The sequence below is a fragment of the Nycticebus coucang genome, chromosome 7, assembly GCF_027406575.1.
Source record: "Nycticebus coucang isolate mNycCou1 chromosome 7, mNycCou1.pri, whole genome shotgun sequence".
Classification (NCBI taxonomy): domain Eukaryota; kingdom Metazoa; phylum Chordata; class Mammalia; order Primates; family Lorisidae; genus Nycticebus; species Nycticebus coucang.
Genome location: NC_069786.1, coordinates 66,256,590 through 66,278,826, shown reverse-complemented (window position 1 = coordinate 66,278,826; position 22,237 = coordinate 66,256,590). Strand labels below are relative to the sequence as shown.

General features: G+C 35.6%; 1 protein-coding gene across 6 annotated transcripts in view; it reads right to left on the bottom strand.

Annotated features, from left to right (window-relative positions):
- Positions 1-13,499: 13,499 nt before the first annotated feature.
- The window catches only part of UBR3 (ubiquitin protein ligase E3 component n-recognin 3), a 233,625-nt gene continuing 224,887 nt past the window's right edge, over positions 13,500-22,237 (bottom strand). For all 6 annotated transcript variants that reach the window (XM_053597855.1, XM_053597858.1, XM_053597857.1 and 3 more), the window contains 4 exons: positions 20,838-21,017; positions 16,987-17,196; positions 16,315-16,454; positions 13,500-15,903 (listed from right to left, as the gene is read on the bottom strand). In XM_053597855.1, coding sequence (XP_053453830.1) covers positions 15,786-15,903; positions 16,315-16,454; positions 16,987-17,196; positions 20,838-21,017 — 648 coding nt within the window. In that variant the 3' untranslated portion in view covers positions 13,500-15,785. The remainder of the gene's footprint in view (positions 15,904-16,314; positions 16,455-16,986; positions 17,197-20,837; positions 21,018-22,237) is intronic.

Here is a 22,237-nt window from a genome sequence, read left to right as displayed (position 1 = left end):
CCTCAGGGCAGAGCACCTATAGACCTCTGACAATATGTTATTAACATACGTCAATCCTCTGGCCTCTATCTCTGAGGAAGGGTGGCATGCCCTTTGATCTCAGGCTTCACTGGGCACACAGCTTCAGAGAATGGGCTTGTGGAATTTTTAACTCCAGGCAAGCCAACTCTGTGTGTGTTCCAGGGGTACCAGGTGCCTTAAGCCTCTGGAAAAATAGCAAGCCATTTTAAACTCACACTGAGTTCACTTTGTGTGCTTGATGTAGGATATGTTTATTTCTAAATATTATCTTACAGATGTATCTTTTATAAACAGCATATGTTGGTTTTCTATTTAATCTAGTCAGATATCCTCTATCTTTTAAGGACTTCAAGACCATTTGCAATTTAATGTAATCAAATTGAAAGATTTTTTTTAAAAAATTACTGTTGGTAATTTTTCTAAGGTATAATAATCTTTTTTCATTAAATATGTATGTAGCATCTCCATGTATCAGGTGGAGTAAAAACAACATGGCCAAGAAGGTAAGTAGCAGTCTCTTGTCCTGCAGAGCTTAAATCCAAGCCAACTTCTTTATTTTTTTCTCTTGAAGAATCTCCAGATCTCCCGAGTTCAGACCACTATTTTTCATTATGCAAATATCATGCATTTGTAAATAGAACCAAATATTTTATAAGTTTACTGTAGAGACTGTCAGCTGTTACGGAAATCTTCTTCACATGTTGATTTCTTGGTTCTGGTTCATCATTCCAGAGGACCCAGCTGTTCTGGATCTTCACAAGTATCTTTCCACATATTACACCTATCTTCACAACAACCTTATTATCACCATTACACAGATAAGGAAATTGATTTCAGTGAGACCGATTTTCCCACAATCACATAGCCATTTAGTGGTGGGCTGAATTTGAAACCAGATCTATTTGTCTCTTTTTTTTTTTTTTTTTGCAGTTTTTGGCCAGGGCTGGGTTTGAACCTCTGGCATATGGGGCCGGTGCCCTACTCCTTTGAGCCACAGGCGCTGCCCAATACTTCATTCTTCTTATAGCTGGATAATGTTCCATTGCATGGATATACCAATTTTGTTTATTCATTGGTTGATGGACATTTTTTACTAGTATGACCAATGCTGTCATAAAAAAACATTGTACACAAATTTTTGTGTAAACATGTATTTTTTATCCTCTTAGATATTCAGCCAGGAATGGAACTGCAGGGTCATGTGGGCATTTATGTTTAATTTTTTAAAGCACGTTATCATTTTACATTCCACCAGCAATATATGAGGATTCCAATTTCTCTACATCCTCTTCAACACTTATTGTACTTGTTTTTCTTTTTAGACGGAGTCTTGCTTTGTCACTCTAGTAGAGTGCAGTGGCGTCATCTTAGCTTACATCAAGTTCAAACTCCTGGGCTCATCCTCCTGAGTAGCTGGGACTATGGTTGCATGCCACAATGCCTGGTTAATTTTTCTATTTTTAATAGAGATGGGTCTCATTCTTGTTCAGGCTGGTCTCAAACTCCTGAGCTCAGCAATGCTTCTTCCTTGGCCTCCCAGAATGCTAGGATTATAGGCATGAGCTATCACACCTTACCCCACATTTTTTTTTAATTAAAAAGCCATCCTAGTGGGTGTGAAGTGGTATTACATTGTGGTTTTGTCATGCATTTCCCTAATGACTAATGATATTGAACATCTTATTTGCCATTTGTGTATCTTCTTCAGAGAAAAATATTCAAGTTCTTTGCCTAGTTTTTAATTGGGTTGTCTTTTTGTTGTTGATATGAATTCTTTGTATATTGTGAACATTAAAATCATTATCAGACATATGATTTGGAAATTCTCCCATTTTGTAGGCTATCTTTTCACTTTCTTGATAGTGTCCTTTGAAGCACAAAAGTTTTAAATTTTGAAAGTCCAGTTTATTCTATTTTTCAAAGGGTGAGGAGTTGCTTGTGCTTTAGATATTACATCTAGGAAATGATTGCCTGATTTTCTTTCTTTTTTTTTTTTTTTTAAGACAGAGTCTTGCTGTGTTGCATAGGCTTGAGTGTTATGACATCATGATAACTCACTTCAACTTCAAACTCTTGGGCTCAAGTGATCCTCCTGTCTCAGTCTCCTGAGAAGCTGGGACTGTAGGCATGTATTACTATGCATGCCACCACACTTGGCTAATTTTCTATTTTTTGTATAGGTCTTCCTGTTGCCCGAGCTGGTCTCAAGTTCCTGACATCCCAAAGTGCTATGATTACAGACATAAGCTACCACACCCAGTCTATTCTCTTATAAGTATAGCATTAACCTTTACCTTCTTCTGAGATAATGCAAGAACTTTGTAACATTTCAATTCCACTTAGCCCTGTTAGCTTGTGTTCTCTTGTTGTCACTCATGTACAAACTAAAATCCCATATAATGCATTATCCTATTCATTTTATGCAATAAATATTCATTTAGTCACTCTTACATATTTAACACAATTTTTTTTTTCCATTTCCTGCTGAAATTCAAGCAAATTCCTACTAGGGCTTATTTTCTTTCTGCATGAACAATTCTCTTTGGATTTTCCTTCCTTACAGATGATATTCTGCTGTTAAATTCTCTCCATTTTAACATCATTTTGTTGTCACCATTGAAGAAAATTTGTTGTGTAGAAGATCTCTAGTTAGGAGTTATTTCTTTCAACATTTTGAATATATTTTTTAGGCATGAAACAAAGTTTATTGAGAAAGATTGGTTTACAGAGTAAGAGCAATGTAAGAGACTTACAGGGCAAAACATGGCACCACAGACAGTGATAGGCCACTATTGTTTTGACCAAAAAAAGGCTTTGCACATTCTTTTCTACTGCTTTCTTAAGACAAAAGATTTTTAAGGTAATCCAATCATTTTCCACTGAGCAGTATTTTTTTTCTTTTTTCTTTTTTTTTTTTGGTGGTGGTTGTTTTTTACAGTTTCACTATGATGTGTCTAGGTATGGATTCCTTTCTATTTATCCACTTGGAATCTATCTAACTTCTTGAACTTCTGCCTCAATGCTATTCATCACTTCAGAAAATTGTCAGCCATTACCTCTTCCAGCATTGTCCCTGCCGCATTTTTACTCCTCTTTCTGGGGCTCTAATTACAAGTGTGTTTGATATTCTCACGGTGTCCTATATGTTTTTTATTCATTTTCTGTCTTTTGGCCTTTGTGCTCTATTTTAGATAGCTCCTCCTGATTTCCAATCCAGTCTTACCAAGTCTTTCTTTAGCCATATCTCATCTGATATCCAACAGCTTCATTGAGTTCTTAATTTTGGTTATTTTTTCAGTATTAGAATTTCTAGTTAGTTCCTTTTAAAATTAAAAATATAACAAAATATGTCATATAGCCATAGTATCTTGAGTCCCTGTGATCTGTTTCTATTATTTTTCTATTGATTCTGGCTTTTATATGTTATCTCATCATATTCTTTCACATTATTTGAATTACTTTCAGAAATAATTTGAGAATTTAGATAATGTTGTCATCCTCCTGAGAGGGTATTTCTTTCTTTCTGCTAGGTACTGGAAAGCACTAGAAGTCCATGACCAAGACTTGAGTTTGTTTTAGAGCTGGAGTACAATTAATACCTTCACTTCATCAGTCTTGTTAAAGTTTCCCCCACTTTACATGTGGTTAGATGAAGACAATCTTTTAGTAGATTTTCTCTAGAAAGGCTCACATTTGCATACTTAAAACTATTTTTCTATGCTTGATACTTGAAGACAGCATGACTTTAAAATAAAGTCATTGGGCTACAATTTCTACCCCACTAATAGAATGACAGAACTTCTGCACAGTTTTGTTTTGGTTTGCATGTAGTTTGTGAAAAGTCTGACAGTCTAATTCTCTTGCTTTTCTCAGTTATTTGATCCTTTTTGCCTGTAGGGCCTGAGAAATTTCATCTTCATAGTTGGATAATTTTTCTAATATATGTCTTGAAGTAGACTACTGAGGGTCAATTTTCCTTGTAATCTGTGGGCTCTTTCAATATGAACTCAGGTCTTCTTTTGAGGAAAGTTTTCTTAGATTATAGCTCGTTTTTAAAAACATTCAATTTTTGAATAAATTGTAAATCTATAGCAGAATGACATGAATAATGCAAAGACTTCCTGTATATCCCTCACTCTGCTTTCCCTATTAACTCACATAACCATAGCACAATTATCAAAATCAGGAACTAACATTACTTTAACACTAGCATCTTAACAGACTTTATTTGAATTGTGTCAGTTTTCTCACTAATATCAATTTTTGGTGTCAGGATCTTGTTCAAGATTCCATATTGTATTTAGGTATTTCCTCCTGGTCCCCAATTCTGTAACATTCTTCAGTTTTCCACATCTTTCATCTTGACACTTTTTGAAGAGTACTGGTAAGCTATCTTGTAGAAATGTCCTTTAGTTGGGTTTGTCTGATATTTTTACATAATTGCAATGAAGATATGTAACTTTTGCAGTTATATTACAAAAACAAAGTATACTTCTCAGTTATCATATTAAGGGGTTCATGCAACTTTCACTGATGATTAACCTCAATCACTTTGTTAAGGGAAATTTGAGTTTTCTCTACTATATTTACTACTTTTCCCTTTGTAATTAATACATATCTTAAAGGATATAATTTGACACTATGCAAATCCTGGCTTCTCAACTTTTGGCCACTCATTTGTTTTTTTTTTTTCTTTTTTATCCTCACACTGTTTATACTTTTTTTATTGTTAAATCATAGCTGTGTACATTAGTGCAATCAAGGGGTACAATGTGGTTTCATATACAATCTAAAATATTCTCATCAAACTGTTCAAGGTAGCCTTCATGGCATTTTGTTAGTTATTATATGTAGACATTTGTATTCTGCATTTAGTAGGTTTCACCTATACCCATTCGAAGATGTACCGTAGGTGTGGCCCCACCATTGTCCTTCCTCCACTCTAACCTCCCCCCTCCCTTCCCTTCCCTTGGCCCTTTCCCCATATTCTTGTCCTATAGTTGGATTATACCCTTCATATGAAAGCTATAAATTAGCTTCATAGTAGGGCTGAGTATATTGAATACTTTTTCTTCCATTCCTGAGATACTTTGCTGAGAAGAATATGTTCCAGCTCTATCCATGTAAACATGAAAGAGGTAAAGTCTCCATCTTTCTTTAAGGCTGCATAATATTCCATGGTATACATGTACCACAATTTGCTAGTCCATTCATGGGTCAATGGACACTTGGGCTTCTTCCATGACTTAGCAATTATGAATTGGGCTGCAATAAACATTCTGGTACAGATGTCTTTGTTATATTGTGATTTTTGGTCTTATAGGTATAAACCTAGTAAAGGAATTATAGGATCGAATGGCAGGTCTATTTTTAGATCGCTAAGTAGTCGCCAAACATCCTTCCAGAAGGAACGTATTAGTGTGCATTCCCACCAGCAGTGTAGAAGTGTGCCCTTTTCTCCACATCCACGCCAACATCTCTGGTTTTGGGATTTTGTTATGTGGGCTACTCTTACTGGGGTTAGGTGATATCTCAAAGTAGTTTTGATTTGCATTTCTCTGATGATTAAGGATGATGAGCTTTTCTTCATGTGTCCGTAGATTGTGTGTCTGTCTTTAGAGAAGTTTCTCTTCAAGTCCCTTGCCCACCCTGAGATGGGATCACTTGTTCTTTTCTTGCTAATATGTTTGAGTTCTCTGTGGATTCTGGTTATAAAACCTTTATCAGAGGTATAACCTGCAAATATCTTCTCCCATTCTGAGGGCTGTCTGCTTGTTTTACTTACTATGTTTTTGGCTGTGCAGAAGCTTTTTAGTTTCATCAGGTCCCAGTAATGTATTTTTGATACTGCTTCAATTGCCTGGGAAGTCCTCCTCATAAAATATTCACCCAGGCTGATTCCTTCAAGAGTTTTCCCTGCACTTTCTTCAAGAATTTTTATAGTTTCATGTCTTAAGTTTAAATCTTTTATCCAGTGAGAGTCTATCTTAGTTAATGGTGAAAGGAGTGGGTCCAGTTTCAATCTTCTACAGGTTGCCAGCCAGTTCACCCAGCAACATTTGTTAAATAGGGAATCTTTTCCCCACTGAATGTTTTTAATTGGCTTGTCAAAGATCAAATAACAGTAAGTAGCTGGATTCATCTCTTGGGTCTCTATTCTGTTCCAGATAACTACTTCTCTGTTTTTATGCACTTCCATGCAATACCATGCTGTTTGATCACTACCAATTTATAGTACAGTCTCGGGTCTGGTATCATGATTCCTCCTGCTTTGTTTTTATTGCTGAGTAATGTTTTGGCTATTTGAGGTTTTTTTCTGATTCCATATAAAATGAAGTATTTTTTCAAGATCTTTAAAATATGACAATGGAGCTTTAATACTAATTGCATTAAAATTACATATTGCTTTGGGGAGTACAGACATTTTAACAATGTTGATTCTTCCCAGCCATGAGCATGGTATGTTTTTCCATTTGTTAACATCTTCAGCTACTTCTTTTTGTAATGTTTCATAGTTCTCTTTATAGAGATCTTTCACATCCTTTGTTAGATAAACTTCCAAATATTTCATCTTCTTTGGCACTACTGTGAAAGGAATAGAGTCCTCGACTGTTTTTTCGGCTATTGTTGGTATATATAAAGGCTACAGATTTATGGGTATTGATTTTGTAGCCTGAGACATTGCTGTATTCCTTGATCACTTCTAAAAGTTTTGTAGTAGAATCCCTAGTGTTTTCCAGATATACGATCATGTCATCTGCAAAGAGTGAAAGTTTGATCTCTTCTGGCCCTATGTGCATACCCTTGATCACCTTTTCTTCCCTAATTGCAACAGCTAAAACTTCCATTACAATGTTAACGAGCAATGGAGACAATGGGCAACCTTGCCTGGTTCCTGATCTAAGTGGAAATGATTTCAATTTAACTCCATTCAATACGATATTGGCTGTGGGTTTGCTGTAGATGGCCTCTATTAGTTTAAGAAATGTCCCTTCTATACCAATTTTCTTTAGTGTTCTGATCATGAAGGGATGCTGGATATTATCAAAAGCTTTTCTGCATCTATTGGGAGAATCGTATGGTCTTTATTTTTTAGTTTATGTGCTGAATTACATTTATAGATTTACATATATTGAACCAGCCTTGAGACCCTGGGATAAATCCCACTTGGTCATGCTGTATAATTTTTTTGATGTGTTGTTGGATTCTGTTTGTTAGGGTCTTATTGAGTATTTTTGCATCAATATTCATTAATGATATTGGTCTATAATTTTCTTTTCTTGTCGGGTCTTTCCCTGGTTTAGGGATCAAGGTGATGTTTGCTTCATAGAATGTGTTGGGTAGTATTCCTTCCTTTTGTATATTTTGGAAGAGGTTTAGTAATATAGGTACTAGTTCTTCTTTAAAGGTTTGGTAGAATTGTGACGTATAGCCATCTGGTCCTGGGCTTTTCTTTTTAGGGAGATTTTGTATAGTTGATGATATTTTAGAACTTGATACAGACCTGTTCAACATTTCCACTTCATTCTGGCTAAGTCTTGGTAGGTGGCGTGCTTCCAAGTATTGGTCAATTTCTTTCAGATTTTCATATTTCAGAGAGTAGAGTTTCTTGTAATATTCATTAAGGATTTTTTGAATTTTTGAGGTGTCTATTATTTCATCATTACCATTTCTGATTGATGAAATTAGAGATTTTACTCTCTTTTTCCTGGTTAGGTTGGCCAAAGGTTTATCTATTTTATTGATCTTTTCAAAATACCAACTTTTGGATTTATTATCTGTTGTATAATTCTTTTGTTTTCAATTTCATTTAATTCTGCTCTGATTTTTGGTTATTTTTTTTCTTCTGCTGGATTTGGGGTTGGAATGTTCTTCCTTCTCCAGTTGCTTGAGATGTCCCATTAAGTTATTAACTTCCTCTCTTTCCATTTTCTTGAGGAAGGCTTGCAGTGCTATAAATTTCCCTCTTAGGACTGCCTTTGCAGTATCCCAGAGGTTCTGATAATTTGTGTTTTGTTTTGTTCCAAAAATTTGGTGATTTCCTTCTTAATCTCGTGTATAACCCATCTATCCTAAAGCATAAGGTTATTTAGCTTCCATGTTTTTGTATAGGTATTCAGATTTCTGTTGCTATCGAGTTCAACTGTTATTCCATTATGGTCTGCGAAGGTGCAAGGAATAATTTCTATTTTTTTTTTTTTTATTTGCTGAGGTTAGATTTGTGGACTAGGATGTGGTCTATTTTGGAGTATGTTCCATGGGCTGATAAAAGAACATGTATTCAGTTTTATTGGGATGAAATGTTCTGTAGATGTCTTTTAAGTCCAGATGTTGAATGGTTAAGTTTAAATCTAAAATTTCTTTGCTTAGCTTCTTTTTGGAGGATCTATCCAGCACTGCTAACGGGGCGTTTTTTGTTTTTGTTTTTGTTTGGCTGGGGCTGGGTTTGAACCCGCCACCTCTGGCATATGGGGCTGGCGCCCTACTCCTTTGAGCCACAGGCACTGCCCACTCATTTGGCATTTTAAGATTTCTTCACTAAAATGGGCTCCTAATGATCCCTACCTCCTATGATTTAGGACCCTCTCCTCCCACAGTGTCCCTGGGTTGGTATGTTTGGCCGAATTAATATGTCATTTCCAAAATCAGGCTATAAAAGACACCAGTGCTCTCATTATAGGCATACTTTCTGGCATGTTCTGTCAATACCCTTCCCTTTCTTGAATTACTTGTATGTAAAATCAATTGCTATTGTTTTTAGCAGCCCTATGAAAAGTCCTACATAGCAAGATATTGACATCCCTGGCCAACAGCCACATGTAGATTCTCCAGCCCCAGTCAAGCCTCTGATGACTGCTGCCCTGGCTACCAACTTATATGCAGCTTTTAAAAGACCCAGAACCACACGGATAAGCTCTTACAGGATTCCTAATCCACAGAAACTATGAAGTAATGTAATTACTATAAGTATGTAAGTAATTTATGGCACTAAATTTTAGGGTAACTCATTACACAGCAATAGAAAACCAATACTGTCTGAATCACATAATCTGCTATTACTGGAAAATAGAAATGTCTGTGTTCATTTAATCACCACATTAGCCACCGTCTCCATTGCACAGATGAGAAACCAAAGTGTGGCAGATTTTGAATCAGCCATTAAAAAGCTATTTACAACCCTTTTTTCCCCCTTATATTCTTCCAGCACAGAGGCTCAAAAGCTAAAATACTCACTTCCCAGATTTCTTATATTTAGTGGTGGCCACCTAAAATTATTGACTAATGAGATGTACGTAAGAGTGTGTTGGAAAAGGACTTCTGCTACTGAGCAAAGGACAAAGCCTTAGGAAAAGGCTTTTGGCCTATTTGTCTTTATCCTGCCTGGAAAACAAAGTTAGCTACTCTCATCCTCCAGGCAGCCTGGAGATTAGCAGCCTTCTTGCAAGAAGATGGTAAGTCCTATAATCTAAGGATGTGGAAAAGAGAAATAGGATCCTAGATCCATGATTCCCTTGAGCACCTGACCCTTCTGGTATGTCTGCCTTCAGACTTCCTTTTGCCCAAAACTAATAAACCCTTTACTTCTACAATCTATTGCTTAGTCAGGTTTTCTGTTGCCTGAAACAGGGTACCTTCCCAACTAATATAACAATGTAAAAGGAGAGGTAACTCAAATCCAGGTCTGCTGACTTCCAGCCCTAGACACAGATGGTAATGATACCACCTGAATAAACACTAAATCAAACTGGACAGTTCTGATGCAGACATGGCCAGGTGTCCTGCAGATAGTAGTCCTGGCCATGCTAGAAGAGCTCGAAAACTGTGTTTTACTTGTCCACTTTACCGTCAAAGTTTTCTACTTACTCACCTCCAGGAGCTATATTATGCTTCTGCTCCTACCACTTCACCAAAACTGCCCTCATCAAGGATACCAGTTGCTTCCTCTGTCACAAAATCTAGTAACTGCCTTTCCCATTTTCCTCCCTTCCTAGCTACCGCCCTTCTTATCAATCTTATCCTTTGGCTCGCCATCTTCTGCTTGTCCTCTGAAGATGCTACCACAGGCCCTCTTATTCCTGGATGATATCCATTCCCTTAAATTACAATTTGTAGGTGATGACGCCCCAGTCTAGAACTTCTTCCAAAACTTCATCCTGAATGCCTACCCTTCAAATCCATCAAATCACATACCTTCACGCTCAACATGAAAAAGTCTGTACACATCACTCTCAACTTTATACCTGATCCTTCTGTACTGCTTCCTAACTCATGAAGTAACGCTACCAACCATGAGGCCAGAAGTGGTTTCTCTCACTGCCATAGTATAAGCTATCTTCATTTCTTCTCTGTCTACTGAATTACCCTCCTCAATGGCTTTTCCAAATCTGCCTGTTCTTTTCCTCTCACATCAAGAGTTGGCAAACTACAGCTTATAAATTAAGGTTGATTAGGATAGAGACATGTTCATTCATATGCCTTTGTTGCTTTTGCATTACAATGGCAGAGTTGAATAGCTGTAACAGAAACCATCTGGTCCTTTTCTAGAAAAGGTATGTTGACCTCTGCTCTAAACTGAGGCCACAACCAAAGGCCATAAAGACCAAAATCCACAATGGTTCAGGAAGCTGTGATCTGATTCCCACCTTCTGTATCATCTCTTGTTACACTCCCTGTTTTCTATGCTTTGACCATACTGCACTTCAGTTTCCTGAGTTCAACTGTGCTGTACTTCTTCAGTTTCTTGAGTGCAACTATCTTAATCTAATTTCAGGGTCTGTCTGCTGCATCTTTTAGGCAACCCAACCCAACTCTCCTCCATTCCCGCCTTCACTTAACTCACCTCTACTCTATTCTCATGTTTCACCTTAAACATCCTTAAACATAGGCTTCCATTAACTTCTCCAAATTAAATTAGTCCACTAGTGCTCACAGCCTACTTTGCTGATAACATTCAGCTGACCTATAATCATATCACCAGTTTTGTTTTCCACAAGACCAGTGATTTTCAACAGGTGTGCCATGAGAGGATCTTAGGTTGTGCTGTGAAATTTTTTAAGATTAATTAATTTTCTTTTTTTTTTTTTTTTTTTTTGTAGAGACAGAGTCTCACTGTACCGCCCTCAGGTAGAGTGCCGTGGCGTCACACGGCTCACAGCAACCTCTAACTCTTGGGCTTACGCGATTCTCTTGCCTCAGCCTCCCAAGCAGCTGGGACTACAGGCGCCCGCCACAACGTCCAGCTATTTTTTTGTTGCAGTTTGGCTGGGGCTGGGTTTGAACCCGCCACCCTCAGCATATGGGGCCAGCGCCCTACTCACTGAGCCACAGGTGCCGCCCAAGATTAATTAATTTTCAAAAAAAGTTCAAAGCAAAGTATATTCACTTTTTTACTTTATCTTTTGATCAACATAAGTGTGCTACAGAAGTTTAACTATAGGTTCAAGTGTGCTGTGAGATACAAAAGACTGAAAATACTGCACTAACCCATAAGCAGACATCTTGTCTTTATTTCTTCTCTGTTCTCTCTCTGAGCATATGTCTAAACTTTTACCACTTGGGTAAGCCCCAAGATATGCTAGACCTGTTCATATAATGCTCCTCTGTCACCAAGAGGGAATCAGATATAAATCCTCTTACTTTGCTCCAGACCTATTTTCTTTTCTCTTCCATCTTTTCTTTCTCCTTAAGCCAAAACCTGTATCTGTGCTCTTGACCCCACTCTTCCTGGTCTTGCGCTCTGCCTCATCAGTTTGGTATTGTCACATCTTTCATTAATTTAACTCATAAAGGCAGATTAACACAAAGTAACTGCACTTATTCATTATGTTGCATAGATGAGTCATAATCATTCCATCACTAGCCGACTACTATATGCTAAGACAGCAGGTAATAGCTCTTCCATATTTGATATCCCTGATGAAGAGGGAGCTTGAAGCATCATAAATAAAGAAGTGATGTTGTCATCCTGTCCACTCCAGCTCCTTTGAACTAAGTAGTGCTTAATATTGTCTTCCCAGATCATAAGGCAAGGAAAGAACTATGGGCTGTGAGTGGGAATGAGAAACAGTCACAAGTTGTCCTCTCTCCCTCAAAAGTCAACTATCAGGGATACCCATCAGTAAATGAACCTTGCCATGGTGATTTGATTCTAGTGGTTAAAATCAGGCTTTCTGTTTTTGTTTTGAGACAGAATCTAACTCTGTTACCTTGGGTTGAATGCCATTGTTTACAGAAAACTCAAACTCTTGGGCTCAAGACAAACTCTTGACTCAGCCTCCTAAGTAGCTGGGACTACAGGCACCAGCCACAAAGCTTGGCTAATTTTTCTGTTTTTTCAGTAGAGTTGGGGTCTTGCTCTTGTGCAGGCTGGTCTGAAACTCCTGAGGTCAGGTGATCTACCCACTTCAGCTTCCTAGGGAGCTAGGATTACAGATGTGAGCCATCTGGCCTGGCCAAAATCAGGCTTTCTGTTTTCTTTTTTCCCAATATGACCTCTAAATAAAAGCCAACAGAGAATCTTAAGCCTCATATCCTCCCATACTATTGTTACCTCTGAGTTTTCTTTTTTTTTTTTTAAATTTATTAATAGTTTATTTATCACTCATATTCATAGCTCAGGAACACGGGTCAGTGACAAACGTCTATGTTAATCAGCCCAAAGAAATTCTTTATATTCCAAAATTACTTTACGCTCTGAAAGACACCAGCCTTCCTCATCTCCTCAAAATATTTCACAGAATCATAATTTCTGTAGAAATCTGCATATGCCTTCTTTCTTGGTTCAGCCACAGCATACTTATAGAAAGCTGCAACCCCCAGGGATACAACAAATGCTCCAACAATGTGAATCCGCAGGCGCCTGGCCAAGAGGCCACGCATCTGAGGTTTGGCCAAAGCACTGGAAGCCATGGTAGTCACTGTTCTTGATGGGTATGCCAACCTGAACGCGTCCTTCCCGGCTGAGGGACGCACTACCTCTGAGTTTTCAATGTCTTTTCTAAGTCACAGAAATCAATAAATAATACAATACAGAAAACAGAAGGAAAATGAATGGAATGGAACGGCTGGCTGATAAATGGCTGGTGAGCTTCAGGACTGAGGGAGAGAGGGGTAAAGGTGAGGACTGTCAATTCAAACAAGACCACAATTTAAAATAAATATCATAAAGCACTTTTCAATTTTTTAAGTCTAGCTAGAAACTTTCAGAAAAGAGCAGAGACCATAGCAGTATTTCTCAGATGTACACAACCATTTCCTTCTCCCCCTAACAAAAAACACACGCTTAACAACTGCTTTGCATGAGTTATGAGACAAAGACAGAAAAACAAGAACTAGCTCTGCAAATAAAATGCAACGAAAACTCCTTAGACCTATTTTACCTTAAAGCAACTACTACTTGTAGTTTGATCTTTTAGCCATGCTCATTAATACATATTACTGTTAATATCTTTGAAAAAAAACATGTAAGCATTAAAACATTTTAAGGACCTTTCACAATCCAAATGACGGTAGGTTTTTATTAACATATCTTACAATGTTGATTATTCTTAGTTTTGTAATTTCTGCTTAATTATAAAGATTGATTTAGCTTCTACAGTAATGTACTGTATTTAAATGATCATTCATACAAGATATCACACCAGTACATTTTTTTTAATAATATACACACATCACTCTAACTTAGACCTGTAATTTTTAAAAGTGGGTTTATAAATGGGACTTATAAAAGTTATGGGAAAAAATTAAAGTTCTAGTTTAGCAGCATGCATGTATGTATTCAAGTACATTTTTCAACCAAGTGCTTTTTTAAAATTTACTGGTGACTAATTCACCAATATCAAAATAAACACTATCAAATATCCGAATTTTAAAGTTAAGGCTAATATTTTCACTTCACATCCATATGCACAACCATAAAACATTCCATTTTAAATAAGTAGTAACCAAAGTCTGAATACATTGTATCATGTGTATATATAACATCAGAATTTCATACTGTAGAATTACTCAAGTTCATGAATCCTTTAACAGTATTTACTAGAGATGTAAATTAGCATTTTGCTCTTCAACCACACTTATAAATGGTCTGGTGTTCATAATGATCAATGCAAAAAATATGACAGGCTGAAATTAGGATACAATATTTAAAAAAGTAGCAATGTGTTGGAAAGGACAGCTATTTAGTGGAACAGAATCATTCTAGTCTTACAGAAAGTTATCTTAATAATTTGGAAATGTATATAAAAATAGCAAGCTATTTCCAGGTATTTTATTGTAGACCTATAGGTAATTTTTTGACTTTTTGAACATATTTGAATATGTACTGCTCTGTTTTCCCTACTTTAATGCAAGGCCATCATTTAATGTTCACTTTCATATTCTGTAATATGTTATTACAAAAATTTTTAGAACACAGGTCTGATGTTATTTTTACATTTTTCATTAGATTTTTTAAAGTTTATTTTTACATGTAAAAATGTAATTTTATATAACAAGCCATGGAAGTCCAAAGTACCAGGAATTGCTTGATAGCACTATACATGAAATAATCATCAAATTACTGAATCATCTGGGGAAAAAAAATCTTGGTAGAAATATATAACATGCTTTTCTATAATCTTCCTTCCCTACTTAAAAAAGTGGGTTTTAGCTTAATCATTCCAATTCTTACTGATTATAACCCTGCAAAGACAAATTGCTTTTCACAGCAGATTCTGAGAAGAACGCAGATGCATAGGTCATTCATGAGGCCATCACCACTGAGCTTTTTTCCCCCTTTTAGGAAACTAAGCTGAAATAGCAGTGATTACACTGCACAAATGCAGTATAGATGAACCTCTTGAACTGACAATAAAGTTCAAAAACTTATGGTGCATTTGTAGGGAAGTCTGAGCATTTCTAAACCAGTCATCAACAAAAACTTGGTTGTTAATAAAAGGTGGGCATGCACAAAATCCGTCTTGAGTATGTTCTTAAATCTTTTGATTTTATAGATAAATCTATTTTTTACCACTTTAGTAATTCATTCAATTGAAATGGCCAAGTTTTTATTTTTAAGGACTCCCCACCAATACATAAACACCCCCCCCCAAATGTACTCTACTATATTAACAGCAGCTATCTACTTATTTTACAGCTATTTCAATTATTTACCTGGGGAGAACATTTATGAAATTCCTGAGAATGAATTAAGTTTTCAGCAAAGCTTTAAACTTTTAACATATTCTTCACAATAAGAAAAATTTTACAGTTCTACTATTAGACCAACTTTTACTATACAATATTTCACAAAAATCATGTTTTACACTTTTTTCTAATTACATACAGCAAAATTCTCAAATCAACACAAGAATGAAAGAGGAAAAAAGATGCATTATGCTTAGTAGATCAGAGAGAGGCAGTAAAACGTCAAATAAATCACACCCACTTTAAGTATCAATGAATAGCTGATATGCATTTTGGGGGGAATCACTTCCGAATGATTTTGTGAACAAGTTGTGCTTATTAATTGTGCACTTAAAAAAAAATGACCACTATGGAATAATTTAACTTGTTATTTGTTAAGTTCTCCATATACTTAAAAAAAAATTATTATACCATTAACGTGATTACCAAGCACCTAATTTTGGAAAGGCTTCATCATGTATTTTTTTCTTTTTCTCCCTCAGTAAAAGCACTAATCCCCCAAATTAAATTAAAGCTTATTGTTGACAAAATAAATTCTTAATGAAAATGATGATATAATGCAATGCTGAGGTGGTGAATCACAGCCCATTGTAATGTGGACCCCATCTTTTATTGATGTGATCAAAAGTATGAGAAATCCACTGTTGCTCAAGAACTTTGTATCTTTCCTTACAAATGTAGAGAGGTTTGCCTCGCCTAGAATAAAAAGAAAAAGAAGTATTAAAAATAACAATACTAAGAAGATTCCATAAGCATTTCTTTTCTTAATAGATTCTTTGTGGCAAAAATCTCACATCCCCCTATTGTTAAGTTGTAGCTGGGTTATAGGTTTATGAAGCGAGTGTATGATGCCCCATGATCATATCAATGTATACAGTTATGATTTAATAAAAAATAAATAAATAAATAAAAAATCTCACAGAATAATTTGGTTTACTTCATATTTTCTCAGGATGTTGATAGGAAGACTATCTCAAAAACTCAGAATTAATGACTACTAGAACTTCTTAATATTAAAAAATTTATAATTACAAAGCCAGGAATGACACTGGTTTTTTACTCACCAAACTTCAGTAAAACACCTGGATATATACATTTATAACGAACCTGAGATCCCGGTCTTCCTCTCCATGAGCATCCAAATACACAGAACCCCACAGGCAGAAGCGATGACCTCTTATGATGATAATTACTGATGCATTGATCAAAAGGAAAATTCCTGTTCCAGCACCACAGTTCTGAGAATGCTAAAAAGTCAAAAATATGTCAATGAACTTCATCATCAAAGGAGCTTTATAACAAAATCAAGAATGTCTTCATTAAATTCCTTCTTTAAATTTCTAATGTGATTACATCTAAGTTAAACTTACAACCCTATCCCCAATACTTTAATATTAATAGATTAGGAGGGATTTGGGTAAGGATTAACTAGGAAAGCAATTAAGAGCCAACCTAATTCAGAGGCTCACATCTCGAACAGCACAGAAGACTGTTGTGTTACAGCACATTTAAAAGTATGTAACATGAAAGGTCAGTAGGAGAAAGAAGAACTGTACTTAACAAACTTTAGTCACATCAAGCCTCAACAGACTTTTTTTTAAACCCTTCTACTGGATTAAAAATAACAAAAGCAAAAACAAAACACAATCCCTAGATGTACTATATATTTAATTCAAAGAGAAGTTGAATTTGAAGAGATGGCATTGTATATATACTACATTTCCATGTAATAAGAGATGCTGAGTTTTCACAAACTTTATATTATTTATTATTGCTTACCAATACGCATTCACAGTAACTTTGTTGCTTGCAGCAAAGTCCTTTCAGGCACACAAAAGTACCACAAACAAGGCAAACAGCAGGATCTTTAGGAACCTTGGTGCAGACACTACAGGTTTTTCTATGGTAGTACTGAAAAATGGTGTTGTAATTCTCAGGCAACTGTAGTAGGTGGGGTAATTTCCATCTTGACTCTTGGATAAGCAAGGCCTAAAACATTGTCCAAAAATATTCATTAGGCCAATGTATTTTTAGTTGCTAACCAAAAATAATAATTTTTAAAAGGACTTTTTTTGTAAGAAAGGAACATGTGCCAAAAATGTGACATTTTCTTTACTAATGTTCCTCTCGTTTCCATTTTATAAATGACTAAAATAGTACATCAGTAATTATCATTCTCTATTTTAATGTTTTGAATTGCAGTATGTTATACTTTTTAAAATTAATCACTGTAAAAAATTTAAACTTGTTATTACTTAAAAAAAATATTAACTATCATTAAACATGCAGGTTAGATAAGTATTTATCACTTTACAAAAGTTTTAATACAAAAGTTTTAACAAATTATACATTTTTAAAAACCAAGTTTTAACCTTTATCAGATAAATAACATATTAGCCTTTTCTTTAGAGAAGATCATGATTATAAATTATTCTTATCTTAATACTATTTTAATACTTTCTAATTTATAATCTCCTTCCTAGAATACTATGTACAATTTGTTACACCTGAAGCTGTTAAGATCTTTTGTATTCATAAATATTGGGCTACAATTCTTGTCATAAATTCCTTGTTATAAGTGTGAAACAAATGTCAAATTAGTTCAATATCTGCAATCTGCAGTTATATAAAAATATTAGTAATAGCACTAACTTTTTCTAGCTGCAACTCCATTCACACTTAAAATAAATAAAATGTAGTGTAATGTGTCAAACGGTCTATGAAACTAGTGTATGGTGCCTCATGATCATATTAATGTACACAGCTATGCTTTAATTAAAAAAAAAAATGTAGTGTAAATTTATTCTCTTAAGATACTGAAAAAACAACAGGCAATTTATAGAGTGATATTTCATATTATCTACAGCCAGTAATGATACATCTAAATCAATATAGTAAAAATGCCCATAAGTGCTAGGGCTTATTGTTTACCAGTGAGTTCATAAGGACAAGAACAATACATAGGTTTACAATATGCTATTTGCCAGGACTCAGTGGCAAACCCTGGACCTCAGAGATGGCATAGTCTGTAAAGGAGTTGATTACATTAGAAACCGTCCATCAATGGGAAGGGAAAAGATTTGGTTGTATATTACCCAGAAGCCCACACAACACTGCCTCTAATCAAAGAATTTCCTTCATAAAGCAAGATGTAAAGCAAAAGGCTCTGTCTAAAGAATCCACTGATCTTAACACATACTCAAATCATCTGGAAAAATTAAGTGGTTTTTTAAATAATGACCTACTAAATTGATTTTTTATCAGTGCCATAAAATTTATGAAATTCATAAAATTTAGGAATTGGTAGAGCAGTGGTTCTCAACCTTCCTAATGCCACGACCCTTTAATATAGTTCCTCATGTTGTGGTGACCCCCAACCATAAAATTATTTTCATTGCTACTTCATAACTGTAATTTTGCTACTGTTATGAATTATAATGTAAATATCTGATATGCAGAATGGTCTTAGCCGACCCCCTGTGAAAGGGTCGTTCAACCCCCAAAGGGGTTGCGACCCACAGGTTGAGAACTGCTATAGAGGATACCAGCTGGAAGAAAACACCTACAGAGTGAAGTAATATGCTCCTACAGAATGAGGTATATGCTGTAAACCACCACCAGGATATATGGGTGATCTTTCTGAAGGCTGGAACACATAGGATATGGGATAAATGGGTGAAAAGTGCTTGAGGTACCGCTCATGATTACACCTAAAAGTATAGTTTTAAATTTCTGCTTGACCGCTACGTGGACTCTCCTGTGGTTTTAGTACCTAAGGAAGTTGTGTATTATTCTCTATTGGGGGATATAATAATAGCTCCACTGAATGGAAACTAAATGCCATCTGACCCTTCTAGGTTCCTCATACCACTAGGAGAACAAAGTGGGATGCTTACAGCTTTGTCTCAACAGACTGACCCTGACTATCAAGAAGAGTACAAATACTGCTATTTAATTGGTAGCTGTATTTTGAAACTTAGAGAACCATCCCCCTAGCATGTACTAAGCTTGATAAGCAAAAATTTAACCCAAGACTATTACATCCTTATATAAGTAAGCCAAGACCTATCACCAGAAGATTAGCCCTCTCTGAACAAAGGGTCACATCCTTGGTCAAATAAATCCAATCAGTTGAGGTGCTGGAAAGAAGAAAGTCATATATATTTAATTGTTATAAGCTGTAGCTTTAAGACTACTTGCAAATCTTCTTGCTTATCATGGCATATATTTTTACAATATTTTCCTTCTCTTTTCCTTTCTCTTACTATTAAATTCAGGGTAAGAAGGTACCAAATAAAATCTTCCAGATCATCTATGTATGAGTACAAAACATCAGAGAAACAACAGACATCTCCCAGAGCTTCTGGATGCTGGGAAGCCTGACCATATAACATCTTTAGCAATTTGAGAAAGGCAGCGGCAGATGAGTGAAACTGAATAAAGATGGAAAGGCAAGCAAGATGGTGACAATCCTTGAATGCCATGCAAGGTGTCCATATCTTCTTCTGTAGGCAGTGGGGCATCATCACAGGTATTTAACTGGAAGCATGTTCCTATTTGAACTATATATTCTAGTTACTACTCTCCTAATGATTCAAGTTCAAAACCTTAAAGTCGTGTATCTCTAGTTACCAAGTCCTATGTATTTTTCCCAAGTGTCTCTTGCATTAGTTACTTTCTACGTTCTAGTATCAGAAAATTAGTCCAGATTTTTTTTTTTTTACCACCTAAACAATCTCTGGCTTCCTTTTATCTTTACTTTACTAAGAAGCTACCAGAATTACCTCCCTAAAACACTACTTTCATTGTATTATTCCATTTCTCAAAAACTGTAATTCTACTTACAGAAAAAAGTCTTAAGCTCTCAACTGTGGCATACACAACTACTCACTGCTTTCTCTACACTAGCCTCCAAACCACTCATTTCCAACACAAACCCTTTTACCAGCTGATCGAGCAGCAAAGGCCCAGCAAATTTTAAAGTTAAAGACATGACCTTTTAGATCTGCTAGTCCAAATCATTTTTTTTTAATGTGAGCCAGTTCTCCTTCAAATAAGAATACAATTCCATATCTACTTTTTTTTTTTTTTTTGAGATAGAGTCTCAAGCTGTTGCCCTGGGTAGAGCGCCATGGCATCACAGCTCCCAGCAACCTTATACTCTTGGGCTTAAGCGATTCTCTTGCCTCAGCCTCCCAAGTAGCTGGGACTATAGGCGCCCGCCACAACACCCAGCTATTTTTTTTGTTGTTGTTGCAGTTGTTATTGTTGTTTTACTGGCCCAGGCCAGGTTTGAACCCCCCAGCCTCGGTGAATGTCACCAGTGCCCTACCCCAATTCCATATCTACTTTAAAATTCCTTAGTATCTTCCAAGCCTAATGCAATGATTATTTAAAAGTCAAAAAAATCTGTGACCCAAAACAAACTAAAAGTAACAGCTAATACCTTTATTTTTGCTTTTTGCTTTTATACTTATATGTGAAATTTACATAAGTAAACAACTTTTTCAACTTAATCAGTTTAATAAATGCTTCCAAGAACAGATGACATGTAATAAAAATTCTTCATTATTCCCTTACCTATTAGCATATCGCCATTGTGGCAAGTGAGTACGACTCTCTTTACATACCTTTCCTTGTTCTGAATGTCTTTCAGTAAATGACTTTATCTCACAACACCACTGAGTTATAATATCAAATGCTGGAACTGGCCAATCCAGACAAGAGGCACTGATGAATGGATGTTCTGTTTGGTAAAACGTTGGCAGAAGTCCCAAGCAGCTGGCAAGAACTGAAAATTCTTCTTCTTCCTTTAGACATGAAATAGAAAATTTTCAAGATATTTCATCAAGAATATTTCCTATTACAGATATTTTAAGTGTCATCTTCGCCAATTATTTTGGGACAATAAAAACTTTCTTAACTGAGTCAAGTGAAAAATAGTAAAGATAGTAGAAGATGCAAAGAAGAGAGAAAACGGTTCCTAGCTATTTTATCTAAATATCCCCCAAGTATTTCTCTTTGAAATTTATGAGTCATAGCCTCTATTTTTTAATTTATTCTTAAAATAGAGTTACCACATATCTGATGAATACATTCTACAGACCCCAGCTACTCTTTGAAAACAAATGTTAATTTGGAGCAAAAAGAAAGTTGCTTTTGGTTAAAAACACATAGGCTGTCACTGTGGATTAAGAACAACAGTGAAAAGATTGAATTCCAAAAGGCAGTGTTAAATAGTTTCCCTGGACTTTGAATGAGTATGAAACGAGTGGAGTTTAAAAAAAAAAACTTTGAGAGATCTAGGAGTTGGGCAATCTGAAGCGCTATTCGCTAACAGAATAACCAGAGGTATCAGGGTCCAAGGACTCATATTCTAAAAGCTGAATTTTAAGAAAGTGCGTTAGTCTTACAAGCATGAAAATATATCCTCCAATCCTTCTTTATTTAACTGAAAGACCATGTAGGAAGCTATCTCCTTTGTCTGCTGGATCAATTCCTGTTATCCTCCAAGTTCCCCAAGGAAGACTCCCCAAGGAAGCCTTCCCTGACTCCATTTAAAGAAACCTCAGACCACAAGCTCTATTCGGATAAAAGTAATCCTTCCATACCTTGTAAACTTCTAATTTTGTGCTTATATTTTCTATTAATAACTTTAAAAATAAGTTAGACCTCACGAGAAGACTGTGAGAGTTCCCTGTACGTAAGGACCTTGTCTTTCCAGTGCTTGCACATAGTAGATGTTCAATAAAACGTTTGCAAAACTGAACTAATTATGCACATTTAAGTACAAAATTCTGAAATATGGTTCAAAGTAAAGATGAACAAACAAAAGTACAGGCAGGCTGAAAAAGACATTAATTTTAAATTCTTGAATTGAGGCTACAAATCCTCCATTTATACAGCTATACCAAGAAGGCATTTTTAAAACAACTGAGGTATAATTCACAATATAGTAACTAAAAATACATTATTATATATGATATATAAAATATATATGTAAAATATATCATATATAATGATTAATAAT